Raw genomic sequence first — 19798 nt, 5'->3', positions numbered from 1 at the left:
CCATTGATCTAAACAGGTGATAATCAGAGGGAGCGATGTCTGGAGAATAAGGCGGGTGGGGTAGGACGTCCCATCTTAATGTTTCCAAGTACGTTTTCACCACTTTGGCAACGTGGGGTCGTGCGTTGTCATGCTGCAAAATCACTTTGTCGTGCCTCTCGCTGTATTGCGGCCGTTTGTCCTTCAATGCTCGGCTCAAACGCATTAATTGCGTTCGATAACAAGCACCTGTGATTGTTTCACTTGGTTTTAACAGCTCATAGTACACGACGCCGAGTTGGTCCCACCAAATGCAGAGCATGATCTTGGAGCCATGAATATTCAGTTTGGCCGTCGACGTGGAAGCATGGCCGGGATATCCCCATGATTTTTTGCGTTTTGGGTTATCGTAATGAACCCATTTTTCGTCCCCGGTCACAATCCGATGCAGAAATCACTTCCGTTTTTGCCTCTGAAGCAACTGTTCACAAACACACTAACGCTGTTCAACGTCTCTTGGTTTCAGCTCATACGGGACCCAAGTTCCTTCTTTCTGAATCATACCCATGGCTTTCAGACATTTTGAAATGGCTTGCTGTGTCACTCCCAATGATCGTGCCAATTCTTCTTGAGTTTGACGCGAGTCTTCACTCAGCAATGTCTCCAATTCTGCATGTTCGAAAACTTTCTGACTTCCACCACTATGCTGGTCTTCGACGTTAAAGTCACCGTTCTTGAAGCGTTGAAACCACTCACGACAGGTTCTCTCACTTATAGCGTCCTCACCATACGTAGTGGAGAGCATTCGATGAGCCTCAGCCGCAGTTTTCTTCATATTGAAACAAAAAAGTAGAATCTCCCGCAAATGGCGAGAATTTGGCTCGTACACTGACATTTTCAATCGCGAACAACTTCACGATGCACACACCACTCGACTAATGTTTGAATAGGGTTATCTTGACAGAGGTCCAAGCTAAATGCGTGACGTCTGCGATCTGCTTCTTTCGACCGCTACTTCCTGTTGTTGCCACCTGTCGGAAAACGGCGGAAGCAAAGTTGTACACCTTGTATCTGTGATGAAATTCCAACCATTACTTTCTAATACCGATAGCACTGATCAGATTGAAAGAAAAAGAAATTGGTGGGCTGACCTCGGAGATTTATTGTATAATTTTATGCTACAATATGTGTCATAAGATGGATGAGGATTTACCCCAAATTCCTTTTTTGTTCCGTGGCCAGAAAAAGTAGGTTTTTACATTTACAAACTTTTTCAAGCCAATTCTGGAAGGGATACATGAATTTTGTAGTTGCTGTTTTTATATATCGGTCATAACTATATATAGAAGACAAATGCTTTTAGAGTGCCTAATCTGGGGAACTACTGAAAAATCTGTCAATATTCACTCATTTATGTGCTTATTTTATATTCCTCTGTGCTTTTTGCCTGCTTGTTTTGCGAGATATTAGGGCCTATCAGTCCTCATCTGGTCATAAGCTCTTATCCTCTCTTACCTTCCCAATAACGATGTGACCATGGATATTGCAAATTATATAGAACATTGAAAAGTATCATGTTGGAGATGTAAGAAATTATTATAAAATATTTTGATAACACTCATTCAGTACTTGTGAGAATTCTTTTAAGTGTACAATAGTGAAACAGGAACTTTTTCTAAAATGTAATGTAATATTCCAGCACATTATTGGGTAGGCTCAAACACCCATATAAGTTGTCACCACTGCTACTAATATTGCCTGATGTCGATCAGTATCGGCACAGCTCAAGTTGACATTTGAAGTTTTAGTATTTAAAACATCTCTAAATTTTGAGTTGTTTCTTCATGAGAACGCTGCGAAAGAAGAAAGAGTTATTAATTTTGTGCATGTACAATTTAATTACGTAGGTGATGATTTCTTTGGAGTACCAAAAGAGGAGGAAGAAGATAACATATTTGGCCAGTCTGATGGAATGTTTTCTGGAGGTCGTGGTTTGTTTGACGACTTGGAGGACGAGGCAGCTGACCATGATGGTTTGTTTTCAAAAGGCTCTGGAAATACAAAACGCAGTGATAAGGAAAGTGAACGAAAGAAAGTTATTAATGATAAACATGAAGGTACTATTTTATGTGATTTTATATAGTTCTAAGTTACTTTCACTGGTAGATAAGTACTAAATTACTAAGCACTAAATTAGTACTGGGTGTTCGACTGCTCTTATGTAAGTTGCAGGGTTGCTACGCATCTGGAAAACTGGAAATGTCAGGGAAAAATCAGGGAATTCGGCAGATCGTCTGGAATTTACGTGCATTTTGGAGTCTGCAAGAGAAAAAAGTTGCAAAATGAACAAGCAGTTCACTTCCACTTCTGGATTTGGTTCTTGTGATTCCACTTGCAAAAAAAGATTCAGTTTAGAAACTTGTTTCTTTCGTTCTTATGATTCTGTCTTGTGCAAAGTTATTGTTCCTTCGAATTTCTGTAATAAATTTTCACTTTTATAATACTAGATATTAGAAAGAATATCAAAGTAAAACTTGCAGTCCAGATATCTGATTGATAGCTAAAGTACATTGACAATATGATCATAATTATCGAAAAGCTTGATGAAGATGAGGTTATCGTCTATTATTTTATAGAGCTTAGTCTTGTTGGCATTTCCTATAGAATTCCTATATGCAACAAAATTTTCTCCAGATGCTGTGTACTTATAAATGTAAGCAAAGAAGCAGCATTTTTTACGATATTATAAATTCGCCAGAAAATGAAAAATTGTGTATGGTTTATGAACTTTTTCTGTTGTTGATATATATTGGAGAGATCAGTTATGGTGAAATAATGTACCTCTGTTACCTTAGCCTGAAGGCTAGATGCACGTGATTGTAACACCCAATACATGCCGATTATAATCATGGGCGTCCATAAGGGGGGGCAGGGGGGACCATGCCCCCCTGGAAAATGAAAGTCAACCAAAAATTATCTATTTCACACACACAATTTCATTTTAGCCACAATTAATTGTGTTAATTATTGCATTAACACCATAAATTCAAATTTAAGCAATGTTTTTTTAGGGAACTACACTCTTTTGGGGGAAAATGTGACTTGTTTGCCCCCCCCCCCTGGAAAAAAATACCTTCCTTGCCCCTCCCTGGAAAAAATCCTGTGGACGTCCGTGATTATAATTGTACATTTTACTCTTCAAATTTTCACGTGTTCTTGTGTTTGTAAAATGAAATTTGCCAAAAAAAGTTGTGAAAGTGAATACAATGTGTCCGTAAAATAATGATGGGGTTTTAAACAGTCATAGTTTTGGAACAAAGCATGGTAGAGAGATGAACCATACGTCAAAGCAAAGAGAAACTCTCCAAGTTTCTTACCTGTTCAGTAGACTTCAATGTGTGAACCCTTAGTTGCCCTGCAGACGTCAAGACGATAGATATTCAGTCTTTTCCCATACACGGCAGAGAACATCCGGCGTGATAGACGAAACAGCTTCAGTGATACTTGCTTTTCAATGGTCCAGATTTCCAACTTCACAGGAAAACACTTGTGTTTTGACATAACACCAAAAATAGAAATCCATGTGTGTAAGGTCTGGAGCCTGTGGGGGGCCAGGAAATCCACCCTTCTCGCCTGACCCATCGCTGAGGAAATGTTTTGTTAAAAAAATCCCGCACGATTGTGAAAAAATGTGGAGGAGCACCATCTAACTGGAAAATGGAATTCTCCTGTATTTGGGACACTGCATACCATTGTAACATATCCAGGAAGGTGGTCCCCATTACTGTTTGTTCAGCAAAAAAAAGAATGGGCCAATAACTGTATCATCCAATAGCGCACCACAAATTCACTTTTTTACTGTCACGCTCATGTTCCATAATGGTTCATATGGTTCCCATATAGGAACATTATGGCAATGTACCCATCCCGAAACATGAAATTTTGCTTCATCACTGAAAATAAACTTGTTGAAAAAATGACGAAACACAATGCACATGTGCTATCCCTCGTACCTGTAGGTGTCAGCACGTAAGACTTCGCATACATAAACTTGGAGAGTTTCTCTTTGCTTTGATGTATCGTTCATCTTTCTACCATGCTTTGATCCAAAACTATGACTGTTTAAAACCTCACCATTATTTTACGGACACACTGTGTATTTAATTGAAAAATAAGGTTCAAAAGCAAAAATCATGTTTATAAACATGTCTGGAAAACTTTCATTTTTGGGCTAGAAAACCTGGAAATCTCAGGGAATTTCATAATCAAAAAATTGTAGCAAGCCTGAGTTAGTACCATTTTGTCTCCTTAATCTGGAAGTCCTATTATCAGGTTTGTGCTACTTATAAATTATAGTATCATAAAGGGGTATGGATTTTCACATTTATAACAAACCTGTCAAAATGCATGCAAGTATTAAGTACAAGGGCAAGTCGAAAAGTCTTTGCCCCTATTTTTTTTCAGCCGAAATATTAGTGTGATTGAGAAACAGAGATATACATTCAATGCATTAGGTTTTTCTTGGAACGGTCCAGCATTAACTCTCGGCTGCTCTGTGCCACGCCACTGCTGTCAGTTGTCCACGTCCTATGAGCAGTGAAGTGTTATTTATTTGTATTCTATGGAGCAAGGGATGAATGAACGCCCATCGAGATTCATAGGGAAATGCAGCCAACGTATGGGGACAAGTGTCTTGTTTTGAGAAGTGTGCGGTGGTGGTGTTGAGAGTTCGAAAATGGCCAAGAAGACCTTCATGATGCTCCTCGCTCACAACGGAAGACATTGCTCATGGTCTTCTGGGGTCGCAGAGGACCACTCCTGCTGGATTTCATGCTACGAGTTGACACCATCAACGCTGACAGCTATTGTGGCACACTCTCATGTCTGTGAGCTGCCATCAGGAAAAAATGCCAAGGGATTCTTGATGTGGAGAATGTGGTTATCCTCCACGATAACGCCAGGCATCATGTGGCAAACAGGACCATCGACAGACTTCAGTCATTCGAATGGGAGATTCTGGAGCATGCACCGTATAGTCACCCAGTGATTTCCACGTGTTCGGTCCACTGAAGAAGTTCCTGACAGGACAGAGGTTCATTTGCGACGACGAAGCCAAGACTGCTGTCCTGCGGTGGTTCCACAATCAACCGGCCAAATTCTACAACAGCGGCATATCGAAACTAGTGGTGCGATGTGACAAATGCCTGAACCGCTGTGGTGACTATGTGGAAAAATAGTGCAAGGTACATAGAACAATAATTCCTATATTTTGATTTCCCTGCATGTTTATTATTTCGGCTGAAAAAAAAATTGCGGTCAAAGACTTTTCGATTTGCCCTCGTATAATTAGGTTATAAATTTTTCTCATATTGCAGTTGTAAGTAGTCCTTTTAATTAGGTGTGAACGTAGATAGGGTTTATTATTCATGTCAGTGACTGGTGTATGTGGGATTTTTTGAGGGGAGAGGGGGCTGGAATTATAAAGCTGTATAGTACATAGCTACTTTCTAGGGGGAGGGCTTACGCAATAAATATTTCATATTTTTACAACTTTCCACTCTCAAAAGTGCAGCAATCCAGTCTGTATTTTCTCAGTTCTTTGCTGCTTTTATTTGAAAATGTCGATTTTTGCCCCCTCTGTGCGTTCCAGATGTCAGTAATAAAATAAATGTGTTCCAACTGCTATTTCTTTTAGAGAACGAAATAAAACATTCTTCAAGTTTTCACTAATCAGAGGTGATAACATCAATATTTGGACACTATTATTCACTATTTTGGCACTTTGTGCAGTTATGTAATGATATACTATGTTTATAGGGTACATAAAAAAACAATACTTCCATAAGTTCCTATGTAAAAATCCAAACTCAGCCCATGCTTATTGAGCAAGACTGTGTGGGAATGATGAAATCAATACAACACTAATTTTCCTGTTGGTTACTTCCTCTAGTCTTTAGTAAACAACAACTACGTTCAGTGAGATACAAACACCATGTCAATAATGAGTGCTCCATTCTGATGCTTAAGACAATATATATATTTTTAAAATTCTTTCTCTGAGAAAATGTAATTTCATATCAAATATGACTTCAGTGGATTAGAATGCTTAGTTCTAAAGATAAAGCACGCATTTCGAAAATGGCACAGGAATCAAGAAGACTATTATGAAGTCTAAAATTACCAAATTAGCAGAGAAATTCTCTGGAAAGCAAAATGTTCATGCATATTAACTATGGGGAATGAAGTAGCCACATGGACTGATCTTGAACTCTATGTGTGGTGTGTGATGCTAAAAATGCTTGTTCTCTTTGGAAAACGAGTGTCATGTTTTGATTTTGTAATTTTCTCTTTAGAAGTCATCCTCCTGTTCTTGACACTATCTTTATGATCCCTGCTCCAGAGCAGGGATCCAATACATGTTAAGTAAATTCCTCTTGCATGTTTATATTGGGTTGATGCATAAGTTTTAGCATTTTTTTGCACCGTGGCAAAAGTACTAATTTGAGATGAACAAAAGACATACAAGCCAAGTTTGAAGAGCATTTTCGTCACCAAAGGAGCTTCCTTGAAGATTGATGGATTGAGAGCCGAAAAGGTAGCAATCTGAGGGTGCAATATTGGGGGAGTAAGGAGGATATGGAATAACTACCCAACCAAGCTCCTGGATAGCAGCTTTTGTCATGTTAGCAGAGTGTGGATGTGCATTATTGTGTTGCAGCACTTGCTGCTGTCTTCCTAGCCTACTCCCTGATTTGGTTTTTTTCATTTAAAGCGTGTGGTATCCTGAACCTTACCCATTGAATGCAAAAGTCGCATGATGCTTGAATGGTCACAGTTCATCACATTTGCTAATTCTCAAGTCGACTGATGTGGATCCTCATGGATTAAAGCGTTTGTACTATCCATTGGTTTTGAGCTGCCTCCGCTGCCTTTGCCCCTATGTTAAACTCAGACAGAAGAATATGTCTGAAATGTGAGCCCTTAAATATCGCCATCTTTCTTCAAATCTGTAAAATTCAATGCATATTCACAAGCACAACAATGCCACTCCAATTGATGAACATTGAACGATAAACATACTCCTAACACCACAGTGTTGCCATACCAAACAAACACTACGAACTTATGCATCAACCCAATACTTTCCGTACTTGACTTTATGTCCCCTACCGTGGCCGAGCAGTCTAAGGCGCCATGCTTAGGACCCTGGAGGAAGCGTAAGAACTTATCTCCTGAGATTTGTTCCTGTGTATGGAACCAGTGTTCACCCACCACCATGAGAAAATTGGGGAGCTACGAATGAGTAGCATAACCTTGTCAACAAACCTCCAACAAGGACTGGGGTTCCATCATACTGACCACACAACACCCCGTAACTGGTTGGGTGATCTCCCACCTTAGCAGGTGGAAATCAGGCCTACAGTCGGTAGATAGGCCCTGGCCGTCACGGTCTTTGCACCACAGGTTATTATTTACTTGATTTAAATTCTATTTTCAGGGGTAAAAACTAAGAAGGCTCCACCTGGTGGAGTTAGTATATTTCCAAAGAACAGTGATGATCTGTTTGGTGATGCAGACGAAGATATATTCTCTGGAATCATCGCCAAGAAGTCGAATAAACCTGGCATTAAAGAGAAAGAGAAGAATTCTTCTGTGGGCAGTTTTACATCACATGCCGGTACTGAGAAAAGTAGAGATATTTTTGCAGATGATGAAGAAACTGAAGGTGATTTGTTTACTGAAAGTAAGAATCAAAGGAATAAAGGTAAGATATGTATTTTAGTAGTGAATACATTCACAATATTAGGGATTGTATTTTGTTAATTTGCAAGAATTGTGTTTGTGTAACTATAAAAATGGAATGTTTTTACATGTTTCTGTCTGGCAACAGCTGCAGTATAAGTTGGAAAATTGCATTGGAGACTCAGTATATTCTTATTGAATGTGCCAATTTTAATGTCCACAGAGAACCTTTAATCTTCTAAACTCCTTACCATCCGTGTTGGGAGGAGATGACAGTGTTTTAAGAAATGCTTTCAGCTTTTTTGAGAAGAGCGGGCTTTTTTATACCACATCTGAGGAAGTTTTTAGTTTGTCCTTACCTTTTAAATATGTTCTATATGTCCTGTGCAAGTCCCTTTACAAACTTGCACTTTTAACCTCCCTTAAGGGACATTTTACACCCCATTTTTTAACTTAACACCAAAAGCCTTACCCACCGAGGACATTATTGCCGGCATTGAACAAGCTGTTAGCCATCTGCATTTAGATGCCAAAGATAGAATCTGCCATAAAGTCAGCCAGATCCTCAGGAGAGCGGTCCTACCAAAATCCAACATGACCAGAACCGAATGAACAGCTCTGAAATCACTCCGTTCAGACCCAGACATCACAATTCTACAAGCAGACAAAGGGAATGCGACAGTGTTACTACCTACGCCAGCCTACCGGGAGAAGATCACAACTTCTGACTGATCAGGTGTGAACTATCCAGGGACTTCACCGTATAAGTGGAACAGAAGACACTCCACCTTCTCAAGAAATCCGGCTCTGCAAACACCTGACAGCATGGCAGCCAGCCTATATGGCCTACCAAGAATACACAAAGCAAGGGTTCCCTTGAGACCCATTGTCAGTACTATCTACCACCTTGCCAAATACCTCACATCCCTTCAACCTCTAGTCAGACAATGTGGACATCATGTGAAGAACTCAACTGAATTCGTCGAAGAACTGAAGAAACGAGGTTTCCGAAAAGGACATCCTCCTCAGCTTCGATGTTGTTTCCTTGTTTACAAGAGTGCGGGTGAAAGACACATTGGAACTTCCGGGGAGCCACGAAGTCGCCATGGGTTCACCACTTTCATTGGCCATTGGCCATTGTGAATTTTTACATACAGCATTTTGAACATGAGGCCCTGAAGGACACACCGCACCGCATCCACCATATGTGGATGACACATTCGTAGTTTGGCCACATGGACGACCGGCATTACATAGTTTCCTGGAACTCCTTAACAACCACCATTCAAACATGAAGTTTTCTGTGGAGATAGAAGAAGATGGCTGCCTCCCATTCCTGATCATCCTAATATGATGCTAACCAGATGGAACCCTCGGGCATAGTGTGTATATAAAACCCCTTCACACAGACCTCTACCTAAATGCCCATAGTTTCCACCACAAGGCACAACGTCTTGCAGTTCTCAACACACTAGCCCACAGAGCAGTAACCATTTCGGACTAAGAAAACCTACATTCAGAATTCAGCCATCTTAGAACCATGCTACAACAGAATGGATATCACATCAGTGACATCATCAGGCTATCACCAAGGCAGTGACATCTCAGAGGAGACTAACCCCAGACAACAGTGTGGCTCTTACAAGGGCCGATTCATCATCACCCGGACAAACCGAACATGGGGATGTGGCCCCTTCACTACATGGCACCACGTTTCGTTTCTGCTAGCACCAAACAGTAGAAGAACGTCCCACTACAACAGTTTTACCATTCATCAGGCACCACGTTTCGTTTCTGCTAGCACCAAACAGTAGAAGAACGTCCCACTACAACAGTTTTACCATTCATCAGGCACACCTCTGGGAAATTAAGTAGAATTCTCTCAAGACATGGGGTGAAGACCAGCCACAGACCACCACTCAAGACCAAGGCTCTGCTCCGCTCAGTCAAGGATGACGTGGAGCTCCAGATTCCAGGAGTGTACAGCATCCCCTGTGAATGTGGGACTCAATACATTGGACAAACCGGATGCACCATTCGTCAGAGATGAAATGAATATCACACCTACATCGGACTCTTCCAGCCAGAGAAGTCAGGACTGGCAGAACACAGCATTAATGAGGGCCATAGGATTTTATTTGAAGACACCAAGATCATAGCCAAATGGGCCAGTTTTTGAGACAGAGGAATAAAGGAATTTTACGGGAAAGCAAGAATCTCAGCTTAGTCACGTATGGAACTCATGTCTCCGGAAAAGCACGACATCCGCCAATAAAACACCAGCTTCCAGAATGAGGCACTCAAAGGACAGAACCTAAGCTCCGCCCTCTCTACACTCACATACATAAGTTTGCTCCGGTCTCCAATTCAACTTAACCTGGCTGATATCCCGAGAGCACTTGTTCATTCATTCATGCAAAACTCCAGGATTCAATATTAGCAATACAGTTTGCAAGACATGACTACAAATTTCAGTTTAGTGCCTAACTATCTGTCAGATTGCCAATTTGGCAATTATAGTTCTGTTCCTTATAAACAAGGAGGTTTATAATGTGCATAGTTTACTTGTGATTTTGAACTTTTTTATATAGAGAGGCCTGGGTTATTTGAAATTTCAGATTGTTTTTGACAATAAGATGGACAATCTCTTACATTTCTTTTATCAAAGTATGATTTATAGAGAAGTTTTTGAAGCATTACATGCTGACCGAACAGTTTTAATATTATCAGATATGTTTCAGTCAAAATAGTAAAGTAATATTTTGAGCAATCAATCGAATAGTTGACTAGTTATCTATTTATTGTAGAAGGAGAGCAGTTGTTATCATGAAGGTTTTAAGCAAATTTAAAAGATTGCTTATGCATGCATGGCTGTCATTTCTTTACTTACGTACATAAAGGTACGTAATATCCTATGTTACAGAATATATTTACAAGTTATATTATCCAGTATATACATGAATAAAAAATGGCATTTGAATATTCCTGTACACTGCTGTGGCTCAACAACCCTTTGAAGGGCCAAGGCCTGACAAGAGGATTCTTGTTAGGAGACACATGATCAGTGCATCAAGGTCCATCACCCCTGTTTTGTGGCTTTTGAGACGGGAGTCTACCACTTTTGTTTTCAAGTAGCTTACAATTGTCCCAATAATGCTGGTTCAACACCAAAGTGTTTGAGTTCCCTCTGGGAATCGAACCTGGTACTGCTCACATGAAAGGAAAGAGGGTTACCTAAGCAAGGGCTGCTTTCCTGCATACACTTTGGCTTTTTTGATTTTGCGATTTTTGGCACCTAAATGTGGTTTCTGGTTTTAATCCACGCAACTCACTATTGTTGATTACTACCCTAAAACAGAAATCACCATACAGGATGTCTGGGCTGGAGGTATACAAAAATAACTGCTTATAATGCGAAAACTACTCCTTATATTGTCTTCTAGCGAAGCTCAGTCGATAGACCATCAATCCAAGATTTCAGTAATCCACTTGTATGATCATTCGTACTGTTGAGTCACACATCCCCAGAATCTGCTTGGCGACCGTGATCCCCAGATTTGACACCATAAAAATCTTTTGAATGGGGCTTCATTAAATATGTTGAGTACAAGAGGAAAGTTGACAATTTGGGTGATTTGAGACATCATATCATTGCCCTAATAACTCCTCAAATGCTGGTCAACAAGCTTAAGGATCATTTGCATATCTGTCGAGCTACAAGTGGTGCCCACATTGAGGTGTATCAGCATACATAAAAACGTTTGCGTTACTTTGTACAAAACCGGAACAAGAAAGTTAAAAAACTTCACAGATGCTAAAATATGTGTGTTTATTTTTGTATACCACTAGCCTGGACCCCTGTATTTCTGACCTAAACTCATACTTGGAATCTTAAAATTAATATTGGGGCTGATAAATTGTTAGTACAGGTGAGACAATACTACTACTATGAGTAAGTGCCAATTTTTTTTAAAAAATTTGGCAGTACCATGACTAATAATTGCATATTGTAACAATCTAATTTTTTTCAGAATATTTATAAATGATGATGTGCATATATTCCATTGCAACAATACCATTTCAATATGCCATAGTTTTGCTCTAAGATAGTCATATGCTCAAATGTAAGGTAATAGAATATTACAAAATCAGTCATTTTGTCATGAATTGATGGAAAAATTTGTGCAAAATCAATGAAAATAGTGTTTTATTGCATAAATTCCAAGATATCTAGATTCTGCGAAAGTGACACAGGGCATCTTGGTACTACGAGATACCCAATCTTAGGGCCTCGCGTGCACTAGCTAATAAAATGTAGGGTGATTTTGAATCACGGAGAAAGAAAGTTTCTCATACTTTTGTCAAGCATGCACTAGCGATAATATAGTTGTGTGATTTGGGAGACATCATGCTATTTTTACTAGTAAATGGCTGTGTTCCTTATAGCTTTTTTTTTCAAACTGATGTAATTATACAGGGTGGCTCAATAAGTCACTTAACACCCTCAGTACAAGGCCACTGCGGCATGGAATTTGAAATTGGCGATGACCAATCATTGCCTGGCCAAGGGGGAACCACATTGACGCCACCCCCACGGTCGGTGGCCATCTTGATGTCCGCCATCTTGAATTCAACTTCAGAATTTTAAATGGGAAGGGGGTCGTGTGACATATCAAAATGGGCTAGAATTTCACGAGAAATGCAATGGTGAAGGTTTTTTCGATGTATCTTTAACCAGTAAAAAGTTATGACTGAATTCTTGTACCAATTTGCTCCTTTTCGAGGTGTTAGAAAAATGCCTTAAAATTTGTTTAGCGCATCGGTAATGCATCGAGATCAAAGTGACGTCTATGGAGAGACGTTCGCATGCCATTGCACATTATTTTAATCGGATACATCCATGAAGAGCTGTGCATTATGAATGGTTGTCGCAAACATTTTACAGTGTGACGCTTCAATTGAATTAAAAGTCCTTCACAGTGACAAGGCTAATGTTTATGTTCATAAGGAAGTTTTTAAACAGAATATTTGATGATTTTTATCTGATAACTAACTTTGGACTAAAACAGGTTCATAACGTTTCCATAAGTGTTCTGGTGTTCTTCCCTATTGAAAAAACTCTGTAAAAAGTACCTTCTTCCATAAGCAAGGATGAAAAAAACTGTTTATTTAACAAATCCAAGTAGCCCTAAGCATTTAAGGTTCCGTTGATGGAAAATTGACTAACTAATCGTGTTCCACACAGCACGCCACACCATTAATTTACCAACACTTACCATTCAGCATTGATCTGTCAAAAATGGGTTATCAGATAAAAATCATCGAATATTCTGTTTATAAACTTCCTTATGAACATAAACATTAGCCTTGTCACTGTGAAGGACTTTTAATTCAATGGAAGCGTCACACTGTAAATTGTTCGCGACAACCATTCATAATGCACAGCTCTTCATGGATGTATCCGATTAAAATAATGTGCAATGGCATGCGAACGTCTCTCCATAGATGTCACTTTGATCTCGATGCATTACCGATGCGCTAAACAAATTTTAAGGCATTTTTCTAACACCTCGAAAAGGAGCAAATTGGTACAAGAATTCAGTCATAACTTTTTACTGGTTAAATATACATCGAAAAAACCTTCACCATTGCATTTCTCGTGAAATTCTAGCCCATTTTGATATGTCACACGACCCCCTTCCCATTTAAAATTCTGAAGTTGAATTCAAGATGGCGGACATCAAGATGGCCACCGACCGTGGGGGTGGCGTCAATGTGGTTCCCCCTTGGCCAGGCAATGATTGGTCATCGCCAATTTCAAATTCCATGCCGCAGTGGCCTTGTACTGAATGGCAGTGACCCTCTGTTGCCGCTTTTACCTGTGAAGGAACTCGTGGTCAAACAACCAATTAGTCCTACTGCTTGGACAAGAATTGACAACGCTAAAATTCCCCCTCCCCACAGCAGCCATTAGGGAAACAGGATTGTCAAAATAATTCTTGTGCTCTGTGATTGCACACCGGTTACTACAGCAGCTCCATTATAATTGGGATAGAATCAGAGCTGGATGGAAAATCTGAAACTGTCAGAGAAGGAAATTTCCGTTTTTCAAACATTAGTTTCATTGTCAGGATCATTTTTATGTCATTGCCAAGATCAGTTTTTCAAACTCTGTGTATGAAGAAAAGTAAACAAAAATTCAACCTTCTGTTTTGTATGCATCTTGTATATTTTGCCAAAAGTTTCAGATTGTCTCATGACACTTCTGCCTGGCTTGAGATCGAAATAAACATGAAAGTACTAAAAGTATTGATTGTTGCCAAACATATTGTGAGAGAGTATAAACTGTTTTCGTTTGTGCAAATATTAACTGATAGCCACTTGAACATTTCTTAAATTGTATTTTGAACTAAAAACATACTAACATTTTCAAATATGTCCGAATTTATCCTTCTCTTTGACCTTCTTTGCTGCAGGTGATAGTTCACCCCACTTTTTCAATGAAGATCTAGTGCAATTCTAGCCATAAGTTCTGTCTCGTTCTTGTCTCAGGGTTGCTACGCGACTGGAAAACCTGGAAAACAGGGAAAAGTCAGGAAATTTGATTGGTCAGGGAAAAGTCAGGGAATAGTCAGGGAATTTTGCATATTTTCTGGAATTTACGTGCATTTTGGAGTTGCAGGAGAACTAGTTACAAAATGAACGAATGGTTCATTTCCACTTCCGAATTCGGTTCTTGTGATTCCAGTTCCCCCAAAAGATTCAGTTCAGAAACTTGTACCTCTCGTCATTATGACTTCTAGTCTGTTACGTACAAAATTATGGTTCCTTTGCATTTCGATTCTATATTTATTCACTCTCGGATCTAGGTTCTTGGATCCGTTCATTTTGCGACTCGTTCTTCTGAACCTGTTCAAGACCGGAATTTGGAGAGGCCTGAGATTTTTCCTTAGAGAACAAGCTATTCAAGACGAAACCTACGCACCAGCAATCCTCAGAATTTCTTGCGGGGAAAATGTTGCCTTAGCTTTGTGTGTGGTGATTAAATTTCTGTGCCAAATATAACATAATTAGTCCACTACAACATGGTTTCCAAAAGGGTAAATCGACAAGTACAGCTACTTCTCAATTTATTGAGATAAGTATGGATGCATTATAAGATAATGAGATACCCTGTGCTATTTTCCTGGATCTGTCCAAAGCCTTTGACTGCTTAGACCACTCTATGCTCAAGAAAAAAATATACAATCTTGGCATTAGAGGAAATACATACAAACTGAAAAAATCTTTTCTTACGGATAGACCACAGTACACCCAGATACTACATACTGAAAACTCCGTGGTTCACAAAATTATATCTGACACTGAATATGCAAAAACAGGAGTCCCTCAAGGCTCCACACTAGGGCCGCTACTGTTCATACTATATACCAGACAATACAAATATTTTAACATATGCAGATGACACAACCATAACATGCAGTGCAAATACACAAGAACAATTAGAAAGACAAACCTACATATCAGTAAATATAATAACTCAGCACTTAAATTCATATAACTTGAATGTAAACTATCAAAAAACAATGTATATGGCTTTCAATCCTGGAAATAAACCCAATTTTGATAATATAAACTTACAAATAGATGATAATCAAATCAATTATGAAAATCCAGTTAAATTTTTAGGTTTAGTTATTGATGACAAATTAAGATGGACATATCATATTGACCATGTATGCAAAAAAGTAGGGAAAAACTTGTATCTCCTAAAACTCCTAACACAATATCATGTGCCTGAAATAAACACAAATCTATACTATGGACTTGTATACAGAATATTGCATAATAGCATGGGGAGGAGCTGCGCAGGAATACACTCAAAGATTGCTTACTCTACAGAAAAGACCAATACGGTATATGTTCAAAATACCAATTAGAAACTCATGTAGAGAATTATTTAGAGAAAATAAAATTATGACCATATATTCCCTATATATTTACAAAGTAATTGAATATGTACTAAAACATCGTAAATTAGATAAGAATTCGACCGTCCATCAGCACAACACACGTCAAAAAGAGAACTTCCACATGCAAGCACACAGACTTGTTCTTTCAGACAAATCACCTCATGTTGCAGGAATAAAATACCATAACAAACTTCCCACACACATCAAACAAATTACAGAAACTCACAAGAAACTGAAAGCAATTAAACAGTATTTAACAGATATACCTCTATATAATCTCAATGATTAGTAAATTGAATCAAAAATTACATTCTTTTGATATTGTATGTCTCCTATATTTGGATTTGCTCTTTTACAAATTTAGTATGTGACACTTATAACTTTTTATGTTTTAACCCATATGATTTATTTGTATTTTTGTGTTTGCATTTTGTTCTTTTCATTGTAATCCTACTCCATTTGTAATATTTAGTATTGTATGACGTTTTCCACACCCATGGATATGGGTCTACGGAAATAAAGAATTTATTATTATTATTATTATTATTATTATTATTATTATTATTATTATTATTATTATTATTATTATTATTATTATTATTATTATTATTATTATTATTATTATTATTATTATTATTATTATTCTGCAAGAACACACCCGTTCGGAACCCGTTGATACGTGAAGCGGAGCAGGTTGGTGTTCGGACAGTTCATTGGTTTTGGATCTGCAATAACTGTATACTCCTTGAACCAAAGACAATGTAATACTTTCTGCCTTGAAGAGCAGGATTTCACGTAAACTGGTTGTGGTTGACGTCACACTGGACGGGTGCGGACGTCTAGCAAAAACAAAGGGACTCACTACTTTGTTCCCCCCGTGAACTTGTTCTGTGAATTTGAGTTCTTTGTTTGCGACTCGTTCAGAAGCAACCTGATCAACTAGTTCATTTGCTCGTTGTCTTAGTTTTTACATTGCAGAGATGTGTTACACCCGAGAAATTAGTGATTTTATGCAGTATCAGTGATGTCATTATTCGAATATGCACGTGTTTTGTGCATGTAGAATGAATTTATTTTTTAAAAACTGGTGCGAAATAGAGGAATTAAATGTACGCTGGTCACACATCGTTGTTAGGTTAGGAATGTTGGTTTGATTCCGATAGTAATTTTACGTATTTTTTGCGTGTAGAATGAAATTATGCTGAAAAGTGGTGAAAATGCGCCCAAGTTCCTTTTGTTTTATTACGATTTCATCATACTACAAATGCAACTTTTACATGTTCGATTTCGATTTAGTATGTCTGTTAACACATACTGCAGAGTTTTAGCAATTACAAGGGTCGTTCAAGGTTGACCAGTACTTTCGTGCATAAAATATTAATGAATCAATGTAGCGCTGCATTACTAGGGCAGGACAGACCATGATTCCTTGCGAGTAACCATGATCCTTTGCGACACATTTGGCGCATGCGCAGTAGTGTAAACAAAGATGGCGGCAAGTAGTGTATCTGTTTTCTGTGGAACAGCGGTGTATAATGAAATGCATGCATGCTAGGCCTAAGGATAACTGACATGCCCAAGTGAAAATTGGGCCCAGCTTTCCTTAACCTTTACTCGTATTTTGACCCATATATGGGCCACGCAGCTTGAGGTGAAATTCCCGAGGTTTTACCTGATGAAAGTTTTTATGTTGGGGTGGAAACACTGACAGACATTCTCGGAAAGTGTTTCGTCACCCTGTGAAGCAAACTTTCCTCCCCCTCCAAGATGCCAGTGTCATGTGTTTGAGTCATGCATTGAAGAGAAGCTATATATACCAGATGTTTACGGCACAGTTTGTTTCCTCCAGGCGAAGGTCGCTAAATATCGCCAGTCTTCTTTGTTTGGCTGGTTGGAAATTTGGAATCCTGCATAGCCCCGTGGGAGGGAGATTTTCAGAGCCCGAAGGCTAAATATAGAACATAGCTAGAATGACAGTTGGTAATTTGCAACAACCCAACAAAGACGCCCACGTCTTGAACGAAACGTGGACAAAACCAAAGCAAATTTAGGTCTCCCCCCCCTACTGCCTTCTGTATTCCGAATTGGGCATGGTTGCATTGCCTGATGTTATAGCTTGGAAACAAAAGTTACTTGAAGCAGATAGGTCGAATAGCTTGTGAGTTATAATAATTTCATGCGCACTATGCAAATTAGGCTTTTTTTTGTAAAAGGACAGAGTTCCACATATTGCCTCATAATTAACCTTGTATGACAGCCAGGGGCATGAAACAAGTTTCATTTTGTTGCCAGAAGTCCATTCTATGAAAGCAAAGCAAATGTTTCCGTCCTTTTTTCATAACAGTGGGAATAGAGGGGGTCAAGTCCACATTTTTATTTTTTTCATGAAAATTTGGGGGTGCGAGTCTCCCAAACCCCCCTACCGCCTTCGACATTCCGAATTGGGCATGGTTACATGCACTATGCTTCTAGCTTCCAAACAAAAGTTACCTGAAGTAGATTGGTCCAATAGTCTAAGAGTTATAACATTTTATCTGAAATAAGTGTAGAAATTTAAAATTCGTGGGCAAAGGCCTAGGAGACAGGGGTTACTTTTGGATAACCCACTCGGCAGTCTAAAGGTTATAAATGAACTTCAAATACAGGAGAAGGTGGCAAGAGATAGGACTGACTGATGAAAAATGAGGTGAAATAACCTCCTCACCCCATATAAAAATTCTGGGTACCACTCTGAGTGAAAAGTACTGGTGTTGTGATTACATTTAAAGTTAAATTAAATTTAAATTTAATTTCCTATATTGATAACAATACATCAGACTCAACCATTCGTAATCATTCATCAAATTAAGAATTCTTTCATTTGTTAAGAATTTGTTACTCAAGGGTAAGAAAGCAGAATTATTTCATTTTCAAAAAAAAGAATAACTTAATTAGTGAAATCTCATTACAATACTTGATTTTAACATGCATCACCATTGATCATCGTTAGTTGTGTATCTTTTGCAGGCCAAAGAATAATGTTCCTCCAAGTGTTGGTCCTGCTCTCAGTCTCTTCTGTGTACGTTGTTGTTGACTCTGTCTAGCAATGTCTTTCTTTACCTGCCTGCATTTTAGTTTCGGCTCCCATTTTTCAACTTTTTTTTTATTCTTTTCAAATATCTACAGCATTTGATGATCTGTGTTTGTATTAGTACATGCTCAAAGTGTTATCAGCTCAGCTGTAGTCACAATTACGGTGTCAATTATTAGATTCATTTCGATTTTAAGTAGGACTTCCCATAACAGTGGGAACAGAGGAGCCCAAGTCCAGACTTTTATTTATGATGATGACGTTACTGATTGTAACGATTCTGAGTAGTTAGAATATTTGTAAATTTTAATACATTCTCTCCATTGGATCTATACCATATCAATCTACAAAAGTTTTGTTTTAAAATATTCATTATTGCACATGAGATAATCATATAATCACAAAATCAATTTTATTCACAATGTTGTTACAAAAATAATGAAAAATTGTACATTTTGCATAATTTCCAGGATCTGTGAGACACTCGGACTCCAGAAAAGAATCAGCTGGTATTGGTGATATAATTCTAACTGATACTTTCCAATACAGATATCAGTATCAGTTCAGATCTAATTTTAATATTAATTCTGTCACCAGAATATAATGCATTCCCATTCTATTTTCAGACATTGTGAAAAAGGATCGGCAAGCATCTCTCTTCAAGGATTCTACTGAAGAGGAATCATTATTTCCAGACACTGATTCTAGAGCAATTAAAATTGAAGAAACAAAAACTGTTGGTGACACTGTTATTAATACTGACACACCCAAGAAGAAGGTGAGAATATTACAATACTTAAAGGATGGTATCCTTTATTTCTTTTCATTCATTGTTTTTTGCAGGTGTTGATAATAACTTTCAGTGACCATTGTAATCTTGTAAAGTTTCCTTCAACGAAATATAGATTCCTTAACTCTCACGTTTATTCCTGAAGTCTATAACTGTACTTAAGTATGCTTATATAAGAAATGATGAGGCATATTGAGTAATATCTGTGAAAGAAGTAAAACCTGCTTCCACATATGCAGGCAT

General features: G+C 38.4%; 1 protein-coding gene across 2 annotated transcripts in view; it reads left to right on the top strand.

The window, feature by feature from the left end:
- The window catches only part of FAM21 (Family with sequence similarity 21), a 58992-nt gene that overhangs the window by 25016 nt on the left and 14178 nt on the right, over positions 1-19798 (top strand). For both annotated transcript variants that reach the window (XM_083120906.1, XM_083120908.1), the window contains exons 8-10: positions 1887-2096; positions 7478-7744; positions 19392-19543. In XM_083120906.1, coding sequence (XP_082977032.1) covers positions 1887-2096; positions 7478-7744; positions 19392-19543 — 629 coding nt within the window. The remainder of the gene's footprint in view (positions 1-1886; positions 2097-7477; positions 7745-19391; positions 19544-19798) is intronic.

The sequence above is a fragment of the Lepisma saccharinum genome, chromosome 4, assembly GCF_977018435.1.
Source record: "Lepisma saccharinum chromosome 4, izLepSacc3.1, whole genome shotgun sequence".
Classification (NCBI taxonomy): Eukaryota; Metazoa; Arthropoda; class Insecta; order Zygentoma; family Lepismatidae; genus Lepisma; species Lepisma saccharinum.
This window is presented reverse-complemented; position numbering and strand designations above follow the sequence as displayed.